Raw genomic sequence first — 15,000 nt, forward strand, 5'->3', positions numbered from 1 at the left:
GCAGAGGTTGCTCTGTTTCTGCTTAACAGACAGGTAACTTTAGATTTGCAATGTCATGGAAGATTACGTGCCCACGGACATTCAACTTAATTTCTAGCTTGTTGCGACAGCATGCTGACCCACGACCTGGCTAACATTAGTTGCTTGCCGTGTCGTTGTTCGCTCTGTATTAATGTATTTGAATGTACAGTTTTTGCGAAGGGTTTTATAGCCACGAAGACCTAAAACACAAGTTTGCACAACAGGACTATTTGGATTGATGCATCATCGAAATGCTATGCTTCGTAGCGTTATCTTCCTTGTTAGCTTAGTAAATAGAAACCTATGGTCTCTCTTCATTCACTGTACTTTTGTAAAACAATCTAAACCAAATCTCACTAGATTTTACTGTGTTTTCCTGTTGTGTTTAAGATGTTGTGTCTGTGTGCTTGTGTTTCACTCGTTTGATGACTTTTTATATCATATTATTTGTTTTGCTTCAACTGTGAGAAAGAGACTTCCACTTCCACGTCTACGAGGCTGGAATGTCTCCGCCCTCCCCATGTCAAGCGTTGGCCATCGGACAGCAGACTCTCTCTCTCCTCCATATTCCGCTTTTGGTCAGCTGGCCCAGTTGTAAGTGTCATTTCCTTGGCAATGCGAGTCCCTGAATTTGGGAAGCGGAAATTCTGATGAGCACAAAAGGGAGGACTGTATTTGTTGGACGGTCGAGTTAAAATATCAACAATCTTTCAGTTTAAGTTTTGTGCCTGAACAGCCCATGTTACTTGCTGACTGTGTTGGATCAGGGGTTATGTCCAATTATTTCACTTCGATAGGTGCCATAAACTACATCAATTTCAAGTCTATGATTGTATGCTTTAATAGGGCAGTAGAGAAGGTCCAGCAGATATTGGGGGGCAGGAAAAAGCTTTTTCTGTATAGAACAGCTCTGTATATACGCCACACACGTAAACACCCAAATACAGTCCAGATTAGCTTGACACGGTCAAAGAGCATGTTCCCTTTGCATGAGTGGCGTGGCCCTTCATAGACATGGCATCTGTGTCACCACTTGGCCACACGGGACATGAGTGCTGTCTGGGGGAGGTCATGGGGGAACGCCTGTCCATCAAATGCTGGGTCCCTCTCCTGAGTCTGTGTGACAGGTAACAGCCGGAGGCAAAACATGGGGGAGTATTGTGGGACAGGCAGATGGGAGTAGTAAGGATGGAGTGGCAAGGTCCAGTAGGTCTGACTACACCACCGCCGCCTTCGCCATCTCCTGATCTGTGTGCATGAGTTAGAGTTGTTGACGTCCTAGAGTCCTGTTCCCCCCCAATGGCTGTAGAGGATTCTGGATCCAGGCTCCCCAAAGCGGGGGCCACCACTGAGGCACAGCCAGACCCTGGTGCACTATCACCGAATGACAGGCACTGACACAACTCACCTCTCACGGGGGAGAGGGAGAGGAAGGCTGGTTGTGTGTGTGTGTGTGTGTGTGTGTGTGTGTGTGTGTGTGTGTGTGTGTGTGTGTGTCTGTGTGTGTGTGTGTGTGTGTGTGTGTGTGTGTGTGTGTGTGTGTATGTGTGTGTGTGTGTGTGTGTGTGTGTGTGTGTGTGTATATGTGTGTGTGTGTGTGTGTGTGTGTGTGTGTGTGTGTGTGTGTGTGTGTGTGTGTGTGTGTGTGTGTGTGTGTGTGTGTGTGTGTGTGTGTGTGTGTGTATGACAGTGAGAGGGCGGGAGTGGGCGTATTGTAAGACCGAACGAAAGAGAAAGAGAGAGACAGTCAACAGGAGAGAGAGAAAAGGGGCTATTCTCTGAGGTTCCCCTGTGCAGTAGGTCAGGATTTTTGTCAAAGGACAAGCGCTTCAGCTTAGCAGGGGCACAAGCTAGCAAGCTGGCGGGGCAGTGAAGCGCTGATTAGCACCAGAGGGAGAGAGTGGTTGGCTGAGAGAGAGAGAGAGAGAGAGAGAGAGAGAGAAAGAAAGAAAGAGAGGTAGAAAGAGAGAAGTGAATGAGAGGGAGAGATAGAAAGAAATGAAGCAAGAGGGAGAGTGAAAGAGAGAGAGAAAGAGGAGGAGGAGAGAGGCAATAAAAGAAGAGAAAGATATGACACAGCCCATCAATCATCCATGCCAGCAGCACGCTTTTGCAGCTCGCCCGCACCCTCAGTCGAACGGAGCGCGCTCAAATGCAAACCGACAGCTCGTCTGTCTGTAGTTTTTTGGCCGCCGCTTCTTCAATCGTGGGGGCCTGTGGCTCTCAGGCGTGGTTTGGGGGGGGAAAAACTGAAAAAAAGAAATCTCTAATTGACCCTGTAAAAGCCTTCAGACCCGCTCGGCATCTCTGCGTTTGAGTTTCAACCTCTTTGTTTGAGACAGGCTCATGTTTGATGAAGTGACATGTGGTGTGTAAGTGCTTCACAAGCACAGGATGATGAGCTATACATAAAACCACTCTTTTTTTTATGCTTGTTGTTGAGCTACAGATTTTTTTTCTCTTCCATTGATGTCTGTGTTCGTCAGTTTAAAACCATTAAGGGCAGACGTGTCTACAGGGGGATAATTGAATGAGTGAATGACTGAACTCATGCGAACCTACCTGTGTCATCCTCTCTCTCGCTCCCTAGGAATAAAGGGATCAGGGGAAAATTAATTGAAACTGGCATCTCAAACAGAGCTCTATAGAGTCGTTTAGATAGCAAAAGACAGAGAGAAAGGGAACAGGAGGGAGAGCTAAAGAAAGAGCTCAAGAAAGAGGGGGGGAAAGAGAGATAGAGAGAAGGAGCTAAAGAAAGAGGGGGTGGAGAGAGAGAGAGAGAAAGAGATAGAGAAAGAGGGGGTGGAGAGAGAGAGAGAGAAAGAGAGAGAGAAAGGAGATAAGGAGAGAGAGCTCACCTTTGGTGGTCTCGTCCTCGATTGGCTGCTTGAAGACGGTGATGTCTTTAAAGGTGCAGAGGAACAGGACCACCTTGTCGTTCTCGTTCCTGATGGGAGCCACCTGCATGTAGAGCCACACCGGCGCTCCTGCAGAGTGATAGAGGATGAAACAGGAGGAGGAGGAGGAGGAGGAAGAGGAGGCAGAGAGATAGAGGATGAAACAGGAGGAGGAGGAAGAGGAGGCAGAGGAAGAGGAGAAAGCCATGGAAGAGATTACGGAGTGAGGAGGAGGAAGAGGAGGCAGAGGAAGAGGAGAAAGCCATGGAAGAGATTACGGAGTGAGGAGGAGGAAGAGGAGGCAGAGGAAGAGGAGAAGGCCATGGAAGAGTGGAGAAGAACCAGAAAGAGATTACGGAGTGAGGGGAAAAATGGAAAAAGGGGATTCGACCAAATACTTAAGCTCCATATTTTTTGAGAGCCGTCAGGATCATTAACTGCAGCCCCAATTAAAATAATTTCGACTGATTTCAAAGTGTCTGGCACGCACTAAGATGAAACCCACATTCCAATCAGAACTGAGTGCAAGGTCATCATTAACTAAATTAGCCTCGAGTGATTCAGCTTTATTCCTTTAATTATATGACCAAGTATCAAATGAAGGCCCACAGGGGCTATGAAGTCAAATGTGTTTTTTCACACACTGAAAGGAAAGGCTTATAAGGTGTATCAGCCCTCTTGTGGACGGACAGACAGATTGTGCTTTTCATGAACACTTAACTGCATTGCCGTACACTTACTCCACTTACCCCATACCCTATGCTAGCGTTTATATACAATATACATTATTGCCACCATATCTCCACCCGGCCGACCTCAAGCAGATGGGTCCCCCCTTATGTGCTGTGGTTCTGCTTAAGGTTTCTTCCTGCCTAACAGGGAGTTTTTTCTTGCCCCTGTTGCCATTGTGCATGCACTAAGGGGGTCTAGGCTCTGGGCTCTGTTAAGCGCCTAGAGGCAATTGTATTGTTAAGGCACTATACAAATAAAATTGAATTTAATTGAACTTGACCACTTGGTAATTGGTCAGCTGATGTAGTAAAAACACAATATATGTAAAATTACGAGTTAAAGGTACAGTCTGTGATTCTGGCAAAACGGTTGTTGCTATTTTGGGTTCAACAGCCAATGACATTACAACTGTTGTTTCCATGTATTCCAGTGTTTATCGTCTGGAATTGTTTACGGCTCGGTCCGAGTCGCTATATTTGTTTCCCGTTTACAGAGCCAGGACTGTGTGCGAACACACTGAAACACACTCAACGGACAGCTAGAGGAGCAACTGGCTGAATGCGACAAAGAAGTGTATTACATAAGAATTGCAGACTGCATCTTAAGGTGTGAAAAACTATTATAAGGCCCTTCTGAGCGAACCGTGAAAATGTTCTTTCCACAATATTAACCAATGTCCAAAATTTCCCAATTTGCTTTGATTGTTATACAGTATTGCACGCTTTATATTTGTTATTCTATTTGTCTATATTCAAGGCCTGAATACAATACCTGCCTGAAACAGAGAAACAATATGCAGATGAATATTAGAGCTTGTTTTCCTTGAGATGGATTGTCATTTCATATTTGAAGCAAACTGTTTGGAGCAGTTATGCTCCTTCATAGCTGGCTTCAAAATGTTCCCTTCTCTTCACTGAGAACAGGACGTCTGTGCCTCTGACATAAATCCCCACTTAACGTCTTCTAAGACAACGACGAGTGGGGGGGGGGGGGGGAAGAGCAGAAGGAGGCAGACAGAGATCGCGTGTGCTTAGAAACAGAACAACCAGATGGGACGGAGAGGGGACACGGAGCATAATGGAGGCCTGTTGAGGTCTCGGTGCTGTCTGCAGGCAGCCCGGACGGACGTAGGGCGCTGAGGAGGCCCGCTTAGATTGGACCCCAGTGAGGTGCAGGGAGGTTACTCACGGTTCTTCTTGTAGAGCAGCACTTCAAAGGAGTTGGACTCATAGTTGTCAAAGGTCTGCCTGACTTTTTCTATTGTCTTCTTGTCTGTCAGCTCACCGTACATAAAACTGCCAAGAGTGATGGAGGAGGAGGGGGGAAAGCATGGAGCGTGTGGCAGGGGGGGAGGGCGGGAGGGGTTTGGCAAAGAAAGGACAAAGGAGGAAAGAGAGAATGATGAGAGACACGAAAAACAAAATGAGAGAGACAGAGGTAGGGGAAGGGAGGTAGAGAGGGAAAGAGAGAGAGAGAGAGAGCGAGAGAGAGAAAGAGCATTAGTTACACACCTGTGTGAGACACAAACATCCTGCCCCAGCGACTCCCATCACGTCTGCCAACAGCAATTAATAGAGCAAGCGCACGGGAGCCGGCCGGGGGGCTGGTGACACCGGCTGACACACGGCATGTTTTGGCTCATGACAAAAGAAGAGGCCGGACAAACACCAGAGCAGAGACATCAGTCCTTTCTTCCTCTCACACACACCGAGAACACACCGCTCTTGTCCTAATGACAGCTATGGGCCCGTGGGGGGGGGGGGGGGGGGCATGTTTGCATAAGAGCAGTACGTTTGGCTCCATAGTAAGACTGAGGAATACACATCATAAAGAGAAATAGCATGCTGTGAGGTGTTTTGTAAGACAGGCTAGACCTGGTTAATATTATGTTAAGTAAAGTACAAAGTGTCAAGCAATATTTACATAATGGGAGCATACTACTAAATCATAATAAAAGACACATTATAGATATGAATACATCTGTTGTGTAGAAGAAGTTTAGTTATCATAATTACACAGCATAAGTAAAAGTAACAGGAAACCAGCATACTACAGCAGAGGTTTAGCTGACAGTGATAAAGTGTAGTCTTGATATGAAGGTTATCAATTTGTTTTTACTTTCTAGCATTCATTTTTTTCTGTTAAAGCGGCAATATGGAGTTATGTTCCAAAACTAGTAAGCTGACTACCTACAAGGCATGTCAAAACCTTTCTAAACCCCACCAACAGCCCAGCTAACACTGCTAGAAGCTTGCCAACACACTAACTGGTGTCTCTTGGCAGTTTAGCTGGCAAAGTCATGCGTGAGAAAGCTTTTCTTCCATTTTCGCAGGGTGTACCAGCCCGTTACACAGAACTACATAGGGCAAATCCTGTATGGCTAGTGGGGACGAAACAGGTGTGTATCTGTCCTTCACGTGACCATATGCTATCAAAATGAATTTGAGGAAGGTACCAGAACTACGTAGTTGCCTATAAAACCATATCTCAAAAAGTGTCAAATTGTTGCATAGTGTTACTTTAGTCACACCCTTTCACTCTATCTTTTGGGTAATCTAAGATCATTTTAGTTCAGTATAGGTTTATTAGGAAGAATAGATACAATCCTTGAAATGTGTTCAGAGTCCTTGAGTGGAAAAGCAGGCCTAGGTAGGTCAGGTCACTGCAGGCCTAGGCCTGGAAAGGTCAGGTCACTACAACAGTAGCTTCTAACTGTCCAGGACAGGACTGAACTGAAATTATCTTACAGTCTGCACCATCTCAGACTCCTGGAAGCCCCCCCCCCCCTACCACCAAAAAACAGGGTTGAGAGAGATTACATTCCCATGGCAACAGTAACTGGATCTGTCTCAGCCTTTTAGTGGGCTCCGTGCGGATGGAAGGGGATATTTTGGGCTCCGGGAGAAGGCAGGTGTGCTCCGCTGCTCAGGAGGCTGGGAAGAGCTGAGTCTCAACCAAACTCCGCCAGCTTCAGTCTCAGTGGCAACCACCAGTCAAAGCCACCAGTCAAAAACCAAACTCTCTTAAATTAATCTGATTGTTTTAAAGTCCGTCTCCTTGCATTGACAAAACCCCTAATATATCTTCTCTGTTCTTTAAAATATAAAATTGTTCAAGTTTGTGTTGATGAAAAAATTCCTTCATTGCCTTAAAATGGCTTGGATATTGTTCTATGAGTATTCAAATACGCTCTGCCTCTATCTGCCATCAGCTTGACTACATTACCAAAACGCTAATAATGCTGCTAATGCTAGAATATACATTTCAGATATGTCATCTTTGTACCCACAGTGTTTTCCTCAGTAGAGCTGTGTCTAGTCTGTACAGCAGTGAAAATGCAAGAGAGTTACACCATGTTGTTGGCCTACACTCCCATGTCGTCCTCTGTTGTAGGCAATCAGCCTGCATTGACTTTGCCTTTGGCTCATTAACACTCAGCTCTTTGCCCGTCGGGACTACCAGAACAAATGAATACATCTGATCACTTGAATACATCAGGGCTGCTTTGAAACTGGGACTTACCCCTTTATGTATTATTCGAACCACTTTGCTCTTTGCACGCAACGATTTCTGACTGTATCTTGAAGTTATTAATCTTCAGCACTTCATACCTCCACCCTCTCCTCACCCTCTCCTCTCCTCACCCTCTCCTCTCCTCTCCTCCTCTCCTCCTCCCCTCTCCTCTCCTCTCCTCTCCTCTCCTCTCCTCCTCTCCTCTCCTCTCCTCTTCTCTCCTCTCCTCTCCTCCTCTCCTCTCCTCTCTTCTCCTCTCCTCTCCTCCACCCTGCCAACTACCTCCACCTCTCCCAGTCCCTCGGGCATGGACACATGAGACACACCCAGCCTGCCCTTCTCTCAGGCAGCCGGGTGAGAGCTTGCTGTACGGGATAGTGTGCGGTAGCTACAGGGTACAGTATCACTTCTTGGGGCCTCCCGGTGTGTTTATCTGACAAAAACCCTCCCGCCATCCCGCCTTCTCCTGGCACTCCCCTGACACTGCACCGGCACACGGTGAACCGTCATGCTGCACGCCTAGAGTCGGAGAGTGGGTGGGTGTTACTATTTCTGTGCAGAAGTGATTGGCAGCGCACTGGTCCTATTGCACGCTAACGAGCCTCCAGGTGACGGCTCTGGGGGCGGGAACAGTGGGAGGTCTGTCATCGGAGAAGAGCAGAAGAGACTAGGGGAGAAAAGAAGAGAGGAGAGGATCGAGCGAAAGAAAGAAAGAGAGAAGCGCGTGGGAAAGGTGTGCCTAAGGCGTCCAACAGCAAACCAGGCTGAGGAGATAAAGGCTCTTCTTACCGAAGGGAGACTCAGGAGGGAGAATTTTCCCACGTCAGAGCATCTCAGGTGAAATTGTGCTAAAAATGCACACGTAAAATATCCCCTACCAAAGACACATTTTAGACTGGATTTAGATCCACCTTATCATCAGGTGATAGACCAACAAGAAGAGGATTTTTAACAAGTATTTTGCAAAAATAATAAAAACATTTAAGGATCTTCAAATGCATGGTAGAGCTATTCAACTATCACAATATAAGATACAGCAGTAGGTCTCTTATAGACCACATGTAGTCCAGCAAAATATCAGAGGGTCAGCAGGTTGAACCTATTTTATTGAACATCACTTAGGCTTGTAATTGTTCATTAGCATCAAAGGATAAGCATTGTAGGTCTTTCTTAACAATCAAATGTTTTAGTCCGTTGCTTTATCGACAAATGCACATTTTGTAATCAATTCAGGTAGTCTACATCTTCACTGTAATACACTATCTCCATGCTGAAATATGAGCCGTGTTGCTTTGTGTGTAGGCCTGTGTGTGTGTGTGTGTGTGTGTGTGTGTGTGTGTGTGTGTGTGTGTGTGTGTGTGTGTGTGTGTGTAGGCCTGTGTATGTAAACTCAACACAGCAACAGCATATGCATGCTCTTTTCCTCTGACTTCATAAAACGAGGGGAATGGAAATGTAACTTCACTTTCATTGCCATAGGCTCGGGCTGCAGCTATGTCTGTCTGTCTGTCTGTCTGTCTGTCTGTCTGTCTATCTGTCAGGGCTCTTTCTTAACTCACGCATCACAAATCACCAGCTCCACTTCACACATCCATTATCCTCCAAGACTCTTAGAGAAGCTAAGGGTAGCCAATTGAAGGATCATTCTCTGTAGTTCTGACAGCGCTGAACATCTCTCACCCCCCCCCCCCCCCCCTCCTCTTCCCCTTCTCCTCCTTGAGTCTCTGCTAGCGCTGTGCTTCATCCTGTCTGTCAAACGACAGATTACAAAGAAATAGGAATATAAAAATCTACCATCATCCACATGCTTTCAACTAGCAGAGAGAACTGAGGAGAACTTTAAAGGGTTCCTCCATGGGGCCATGTACCGAACCCTTTTCTAACAAACACTCACAGACTCTGTGCATAGTCATCAACAGCAACATGACTGTCTGATTCGTTTCATCGTTCATTGTTCTTGAAGTGCACAAACAGATGCGCTACCTTAGGGCTTTTATAAATAGCTGTTGTTATTGACGTTTAGTTACAACGATGTTGACTGCTGCTTCCATGCCACATGGGCAGACAGTAATTTTAGTACTTTCCACAGAACCCTAGGGACTAATGAAACAAAGGTAAAGAACCCTTAGAGAATAAATAACCCTCTCAAACTATTTATTTCACAGAGGAACTTCATGAAGTTCTACTTAGAACCCTAGAATCCACTAGTTTGATCACATTTTCTTATATCATATATAAGTTTTACTCCCTATTCATGTGCAACAAAGTAAAAAGAGTGAAGAGGCTTTTTTAATATCAACTCATAAAACTAAAACTAAACTTATAAACTAATATTTATTTATTTAAACTTCAAAGTGAAGACATTGAGTCAGGAGCTTTGAAAGGAATTGTGACATCAACACATACAGTATAACTGATATGCCATCATGAACTCATGAGCTGTAGCCTCCATGCTAGTACGTGCCCATGCCCAAGGTTGGGAGTTTGAGTCGGGTGCAGGACTGTGCTTCTGTCTACACAACACAAGTCACACAACCCCTGCAGTAATCTATCGGCAACAATACATCATAACATAGCCTAGTGTAGGGCGGCAACTAATAACTATTTGGATAAATGATTTTTCTTTTTGTATTAATCAGTTAGGTGAATAGTTTGATTATTATACATTTAAGGATTCAAGGTTTGTGCATTAATCATACTGTTTCATGAAACCAATGTTATAAATAAACAGATCATAAAACATGACATTCAAAACATTACTGCATTCATTGATGAATTTGTTTGAAGAAGTTTTACAAACAGTGTTTCCTCTGTACTGTTTGCTGCTGCCAACTGCCCTGATGAAATTTCACGTTTCATATATATTCAAGACAAAATGTAATAGTCGTTAGTTAGTTGGTGCTGTCTAAGACATTTTCTAAGTAATAGCATACCATTTCAAAGGCTAGCCTTAGCATGAATCCCACTTGGGATTCTCACCTGTTTAGGCTGTTCAAAGTGTTTAGGCAAGTTTGTTCAAGTTCACTGAACACTTAGGTGACACAGCTCTGTTTGCTTTAGTGCAGCATTAAATGGACTTTTAAGTGTAATATTTTCATCACTTTACTCATATGTTGACAGGACGTACACACAGCCACACCTTCTGAAAACATTTCCTCAGGGCAACAGGTGACTCTTCCATGTCTTTTTTCAGTGTCTCTAACAAGACAAAACTCTGCTGTGCCTGCTTTCAACTAATTATCTATACGTGCTCATAGCATTGCAGGAGACAGAGACATCGCGACAGGAGAGACAAAGCAAGCAATTGCCTGGGCCCCTGAGGTGGAAGAGGGCCCCCGAGGACAATTACATTACATTACTCTACATCAACGACAATTCCATGGGAGCCGCTTCCAAATCTGTTCAGGACACAACAAGGACACACTGAGAAACCCCCGTCAGGCCCCCTGTACCAACAGCTTGCTAAGACCTTGATAATTAGGCTACACCCAGCAACACTGTGAGGAACAACTACCTGTCATAAGCCTACTACTGGAATCAAAAGCGCAGGCGACAGTTTGACAGTGTACAAAGCTTTAGTCTTAGTAAGGATGTAGCCAAGACTGTGCATTAAGAATAAATTAAAGAATTAAGGTCTAAAAATAGGCCTAATGGTGGATATAAACTGAGTTTTCATTCTTTTCTCCAAGCCAATGGAAATTAAATCTGTTTTCAAAAATACACCTATGAGAGCATCTCTCTTCTCTGAAGATTTGTTTCAGAATACATCCCAGTAAACTGATGTATCTACAAATAGGTCTAATGAAGGTAGGATCAATTTATGCCAGTATGTGAAAATAAGTTGCCTTCCAAAATATCATCTTGCGTTATTCTGTATCGAGGAGAGACCAGAAGCTGTTCTGTTTGCATGGAATCCTATGGGAGAAGTGGCTCGCTACCTTGAACTAACACTATTTTGTGAGAACCATTGGTTTCAAATCAATTAGACTACCTCTATGATCTTCAACATCTTATCCATAGCCTAGCAAATTATGACTCTAAAACGAAAGAACAATAGTTTTACTGTAGGAGACAACTGATGGTTGGAGGTGTGGCGACAGACAGAACCCATTTGATCCACTACACTCTGTCATGAATCGCGTATGCACAAAATTGTAACATTATAACATAAACATGTACATCATACTGTATTAAGTATGAGTTCTTTAATTTGGTTCTGATACCAACCAACTTATACGCTTGCTACGTCCTGTCTTCCCTTCCTATCTTGGCAGCCCGGGTACAAAGTGGCAAGTACAAACATGGGCGGAAATAAACACAAATACACACAACAAAATCTATATTTAAATATCCAAACTCATTTACCACATCTCTAGATCATGTAGATCATCTGCTCAAGGATGATCTACAAAAAACATCTGCGCTGCAGCACTACAAGAAACCCTGTCATAATATCAGGAGAATGTTGAGTGATGTTGGAGAACAGATGATGGACAGGGCCAGGAGCCACTTACAGAGACACACACACACACACACACACACACACACACACACTTACCTGCAGGTGCTGCTCTTCTGCATGACCTCTGCCCTGTGGAAGCCAGACAGCTTGCAGAATCCGTCATTACTGTACACTACAGGCCATTCCACGATCTGAGCATTCCCCAGGAGGAAACTGGTTTCTGGACAAAACACAAACAAAGGCTTCAAAATCAGGACTTTTCAATCAAAGGACACTATGCAATACAAACAATTCAATTTTAGATAGTGAGCCTTAATTTCATTCACGGGCAACTGGCAACGAGCCAAGTCTGCCGCGCATGGACTTAAGCTAATTCAATAACTTGGCAAAATCATTTTGCTGATTTAATACCATGAGCAATATCCAATTCCAAGCACAAATATGGGTGGGTCAGGGCAATGCTCCCACACATCACGCGATAGCTTTAGTTGATGACACACTCTCTCACACACACACACACACACACACACACACACACACACACACACACACACACACACACACACACACACACACACACACACACAGACACACACAGACACACACACACACACAATACTCCCACACATCACGCGATAGCTTTAGTTGATGCAAGATGGACTGCACTCATTGCTCGTAGCTCTTAGTCCATCAATGAAATTAAGGCCCAATGCGTATGCACATAAGAAAGGAGTGGATGAGTGAATCTGATTCAGTCTTCACTAGTGGATAAAGGCGGGGTTCCCTTGGCAGACGGACACGAACCCACCAGGCTGTAAAGTGATGAGTCTAATAGAATATACAGCAAATTCCCAAGAGGGTTGACTTTGGCGGCCGTAGGGTACAGGACTTTCTCAGCCAGTTATATCAGTCAAATTTCACAAGTGAATTACATGTATTGAATTTAATTTTAAATGTAATTATTATGGAAAGCATAAATCAATTTCACAGAAATAATAGAGGTAGATGGAGAAGAAATACTGTTACAGTACAAGTGACAGCCTGGAACTGAACTTCCTTCTTTATCTGTTAACTTATCATCATTTGAGGATGCATACATCCACACACACACACACATTCACACATACACACACACACACACACACACACACACACACACACACACACACACAGGAAAGCAGACACACACACATACACAGACACACACACACACACACACACACACACACACACACACACACACACACACACACACACACACACACACACACTGGCACACTCCACTACACCATTGTTGAGTGGACTGACACAGAGCACATTCCTCTAGTGCATCCCCACAGCCAACACAGTCATAATTGCCACCTTAACTGAGCCTCATAAAAGACCATCTTCTCATAGCACTAAAGATGGTCCAGGTGCAGCGGGAGAGAGAAAAAACCCAGTTCACGCTGCCATTGGCCTCTGTGAATCTCCGTTTAACAGCTGTGGCCCAGTCCTCTGAGACTCCTTGCCTATTATATCAAGAGCGCGTTAGAAAGAAGGAGATACTTTCGCCACCAGCTTCCACTAACCCATCCCCACTGACGCAGGAGGAGTCAGCTGTATAAAAATATGTGGCTCTTCAACTTGAGGATATAAATAGACAGACAAAGGAGGACATCATGGCTCAGCTTTGGAAACAAATCAGGGCACCATTTGTGGCGGGGGAGAGGAGGGGACATAAAAAAAAGTCCCCGGTTAGGCATAAATATCAGTATACACACACAAGCACACACAGACACACACACACACACTCTCACACACACACACACACACACACACACACACACACACACACACACACACACACACACACACACACACACACACACACACACACACACACACACACACACACACACACTCACACAGTCTATCGCTCTCTTTCGTTGAGTTTTTCTCTGAGGCTGTGGCATGCCCACACAGTTGTGCAGGCATACATACACACACAGTCACACACTCACTCACACATACACATTCAAACATTCACACACACACACACACACTCAAGCAGCTCGCTGACAGGGGGATGATGGGGGTGAAAAGGAAGGAGAGAGTGAAAGCGAGAGAATGAGAGTGGAGGAGGAGAGAATGAGGGGCAATTGTCCCAGCCATTAAATGGGCTGGCTGCAACATTCTCCGGCTGAATAGATTCTAATACTCTTGGCCTCTTACCTTCTCTTTCTTTCACTCTCTCTGTGTCTCTCTTTGTCTTTTCACTCACTCTCTCGCTCCTACCCTTTTTCTTCCCCCTTTTAGTTCCTCCCTCCATCTATCCATCTCTCTCTCTATCATATACTCCCTCTTCCACTTCACCCTTCTCCCTCCATTCCCTCTCCTCCTCCATCCATCCACCTCTCTCTCTCTCTCTGTCTCTGTCTCTCTCTCTCTCTCTCTCTCTCTCTCTCTGTCTCTCTCACTCTCTCTCTGTAATTGTCCCTCTCTCTTTCTTTTTCTTCACTACAGGCAGTGCAGACTTCACCCTTGTCCCTCCAATCCCTCTCGCTCCATTCCCTCTCCTCCGCCATCTATCCACCTCTCTCTCTCTCTCTCTCTGTCTCTCTCTCTGTCTCTCTCTCTCTCTCTCTGTGTCTCTCCGTCTCTCTCTCTCTCTCTCTCTCTGTAATTGTCCCTCTCTCTTTCTCTTTCTTCACTACAGGCAGTGCAGACTAGAGCAGTCTGATGGCCCCTGAAGGAAGAGCCCGCCCGTCCCTCTCATTACTGGACCCTGTGCTCCATGGCCGTGGCCTTCAGGGTCAAGGGTCAGGAGAGTGGAGGGAGTAGGAGTGCAGCCCCGGGGCCCCGGCGACCCAGATCCAGAAGTGAGAGGAAGAAAGCGGGGCAGAGAGAGAGCTGAAGACGGAGAGAGAGAGAGAGAGAGAGAGATATGTATGGAGAGAGAGGGAGTGTGGAGAGAGAGAGGGATGTGAGAGACAGTTGGAGAAGGAGAGAGAGAGAAAGAGAGAGATGTATGGAGAGAGAGGGAGTGTGGAGAGAGAGAGGGATGTGAGAGAGAGTTGGAGAAGGAGAGAGAGAGAAAGAGAGAGATGTATGGAGAGAGAGGGAGTGTGGAGAGAGATAGGGATGTGAGAGAGAGTTGGAGAAGGAGAGAGAGAGAAAGAGAGAGATGTATGGAGAGAGAGGGAGTGTGGAGAGAGAGAGGGATGTGAGAGAGAGTTGGAGAAGGAGAGAGAGAGAAAGAGAGAGATGTATGGAGAGAGAGGGAGTGTGGAGAGAGAGAGGGATGTGAGAGAGAGTTGGAGAAGGAGAGGGAGAGAAAGAGAGAGATGTATGGAGAGAGAGGGAGTGTGGAGAGAGAGAGGGATGTGAGAGAGA

General features: G+C 45.3%; 1 protein-coding gene across 1 annotated transcript in view; it reads right to left on the reverse strand.

Moving 5' to 3' along the window:
* kcnh5a (potassium voltage-gated channel, subfamily H (eag-related), member 5a) overlaps positions 1-15,000 on the reverse strand; it is a gene marked incomplete at both ends in the record, with an annotated part of 110,936 nt that overhangs the window by 84,558 nt on the left and 11,378 nt on the right. Inside the window, 3 exons of the mRNA XM_080860376.1 lie at positions 2,880-3,008; positions 4,839-4,945; positions 11,722-11,845. Of these exons, the coding sequence (XP_080716502.1) occupies positions 2,880-3,008; positions 4,839-4,945; positions 11,722-11,845 (360 nt within the window). The remainder of the gene's footprint in view (positions 1-2,879; positions 3,009-4,838; positions 4,946-11,721; positions 11,846-15,000) is intronic.

Source organism: Sprattus sprattus (genome assembly GCF_963457725.1).
Source record: "Sprattus sprattus genome assembly, chromosome: 2".
Classification (NCBI taxonomy): Eukaryota; Metazoa; Chordata; class Actinopteri; order Clupeiformes; family Clupeidae; genus Sprattus; species Sprattus sprattus.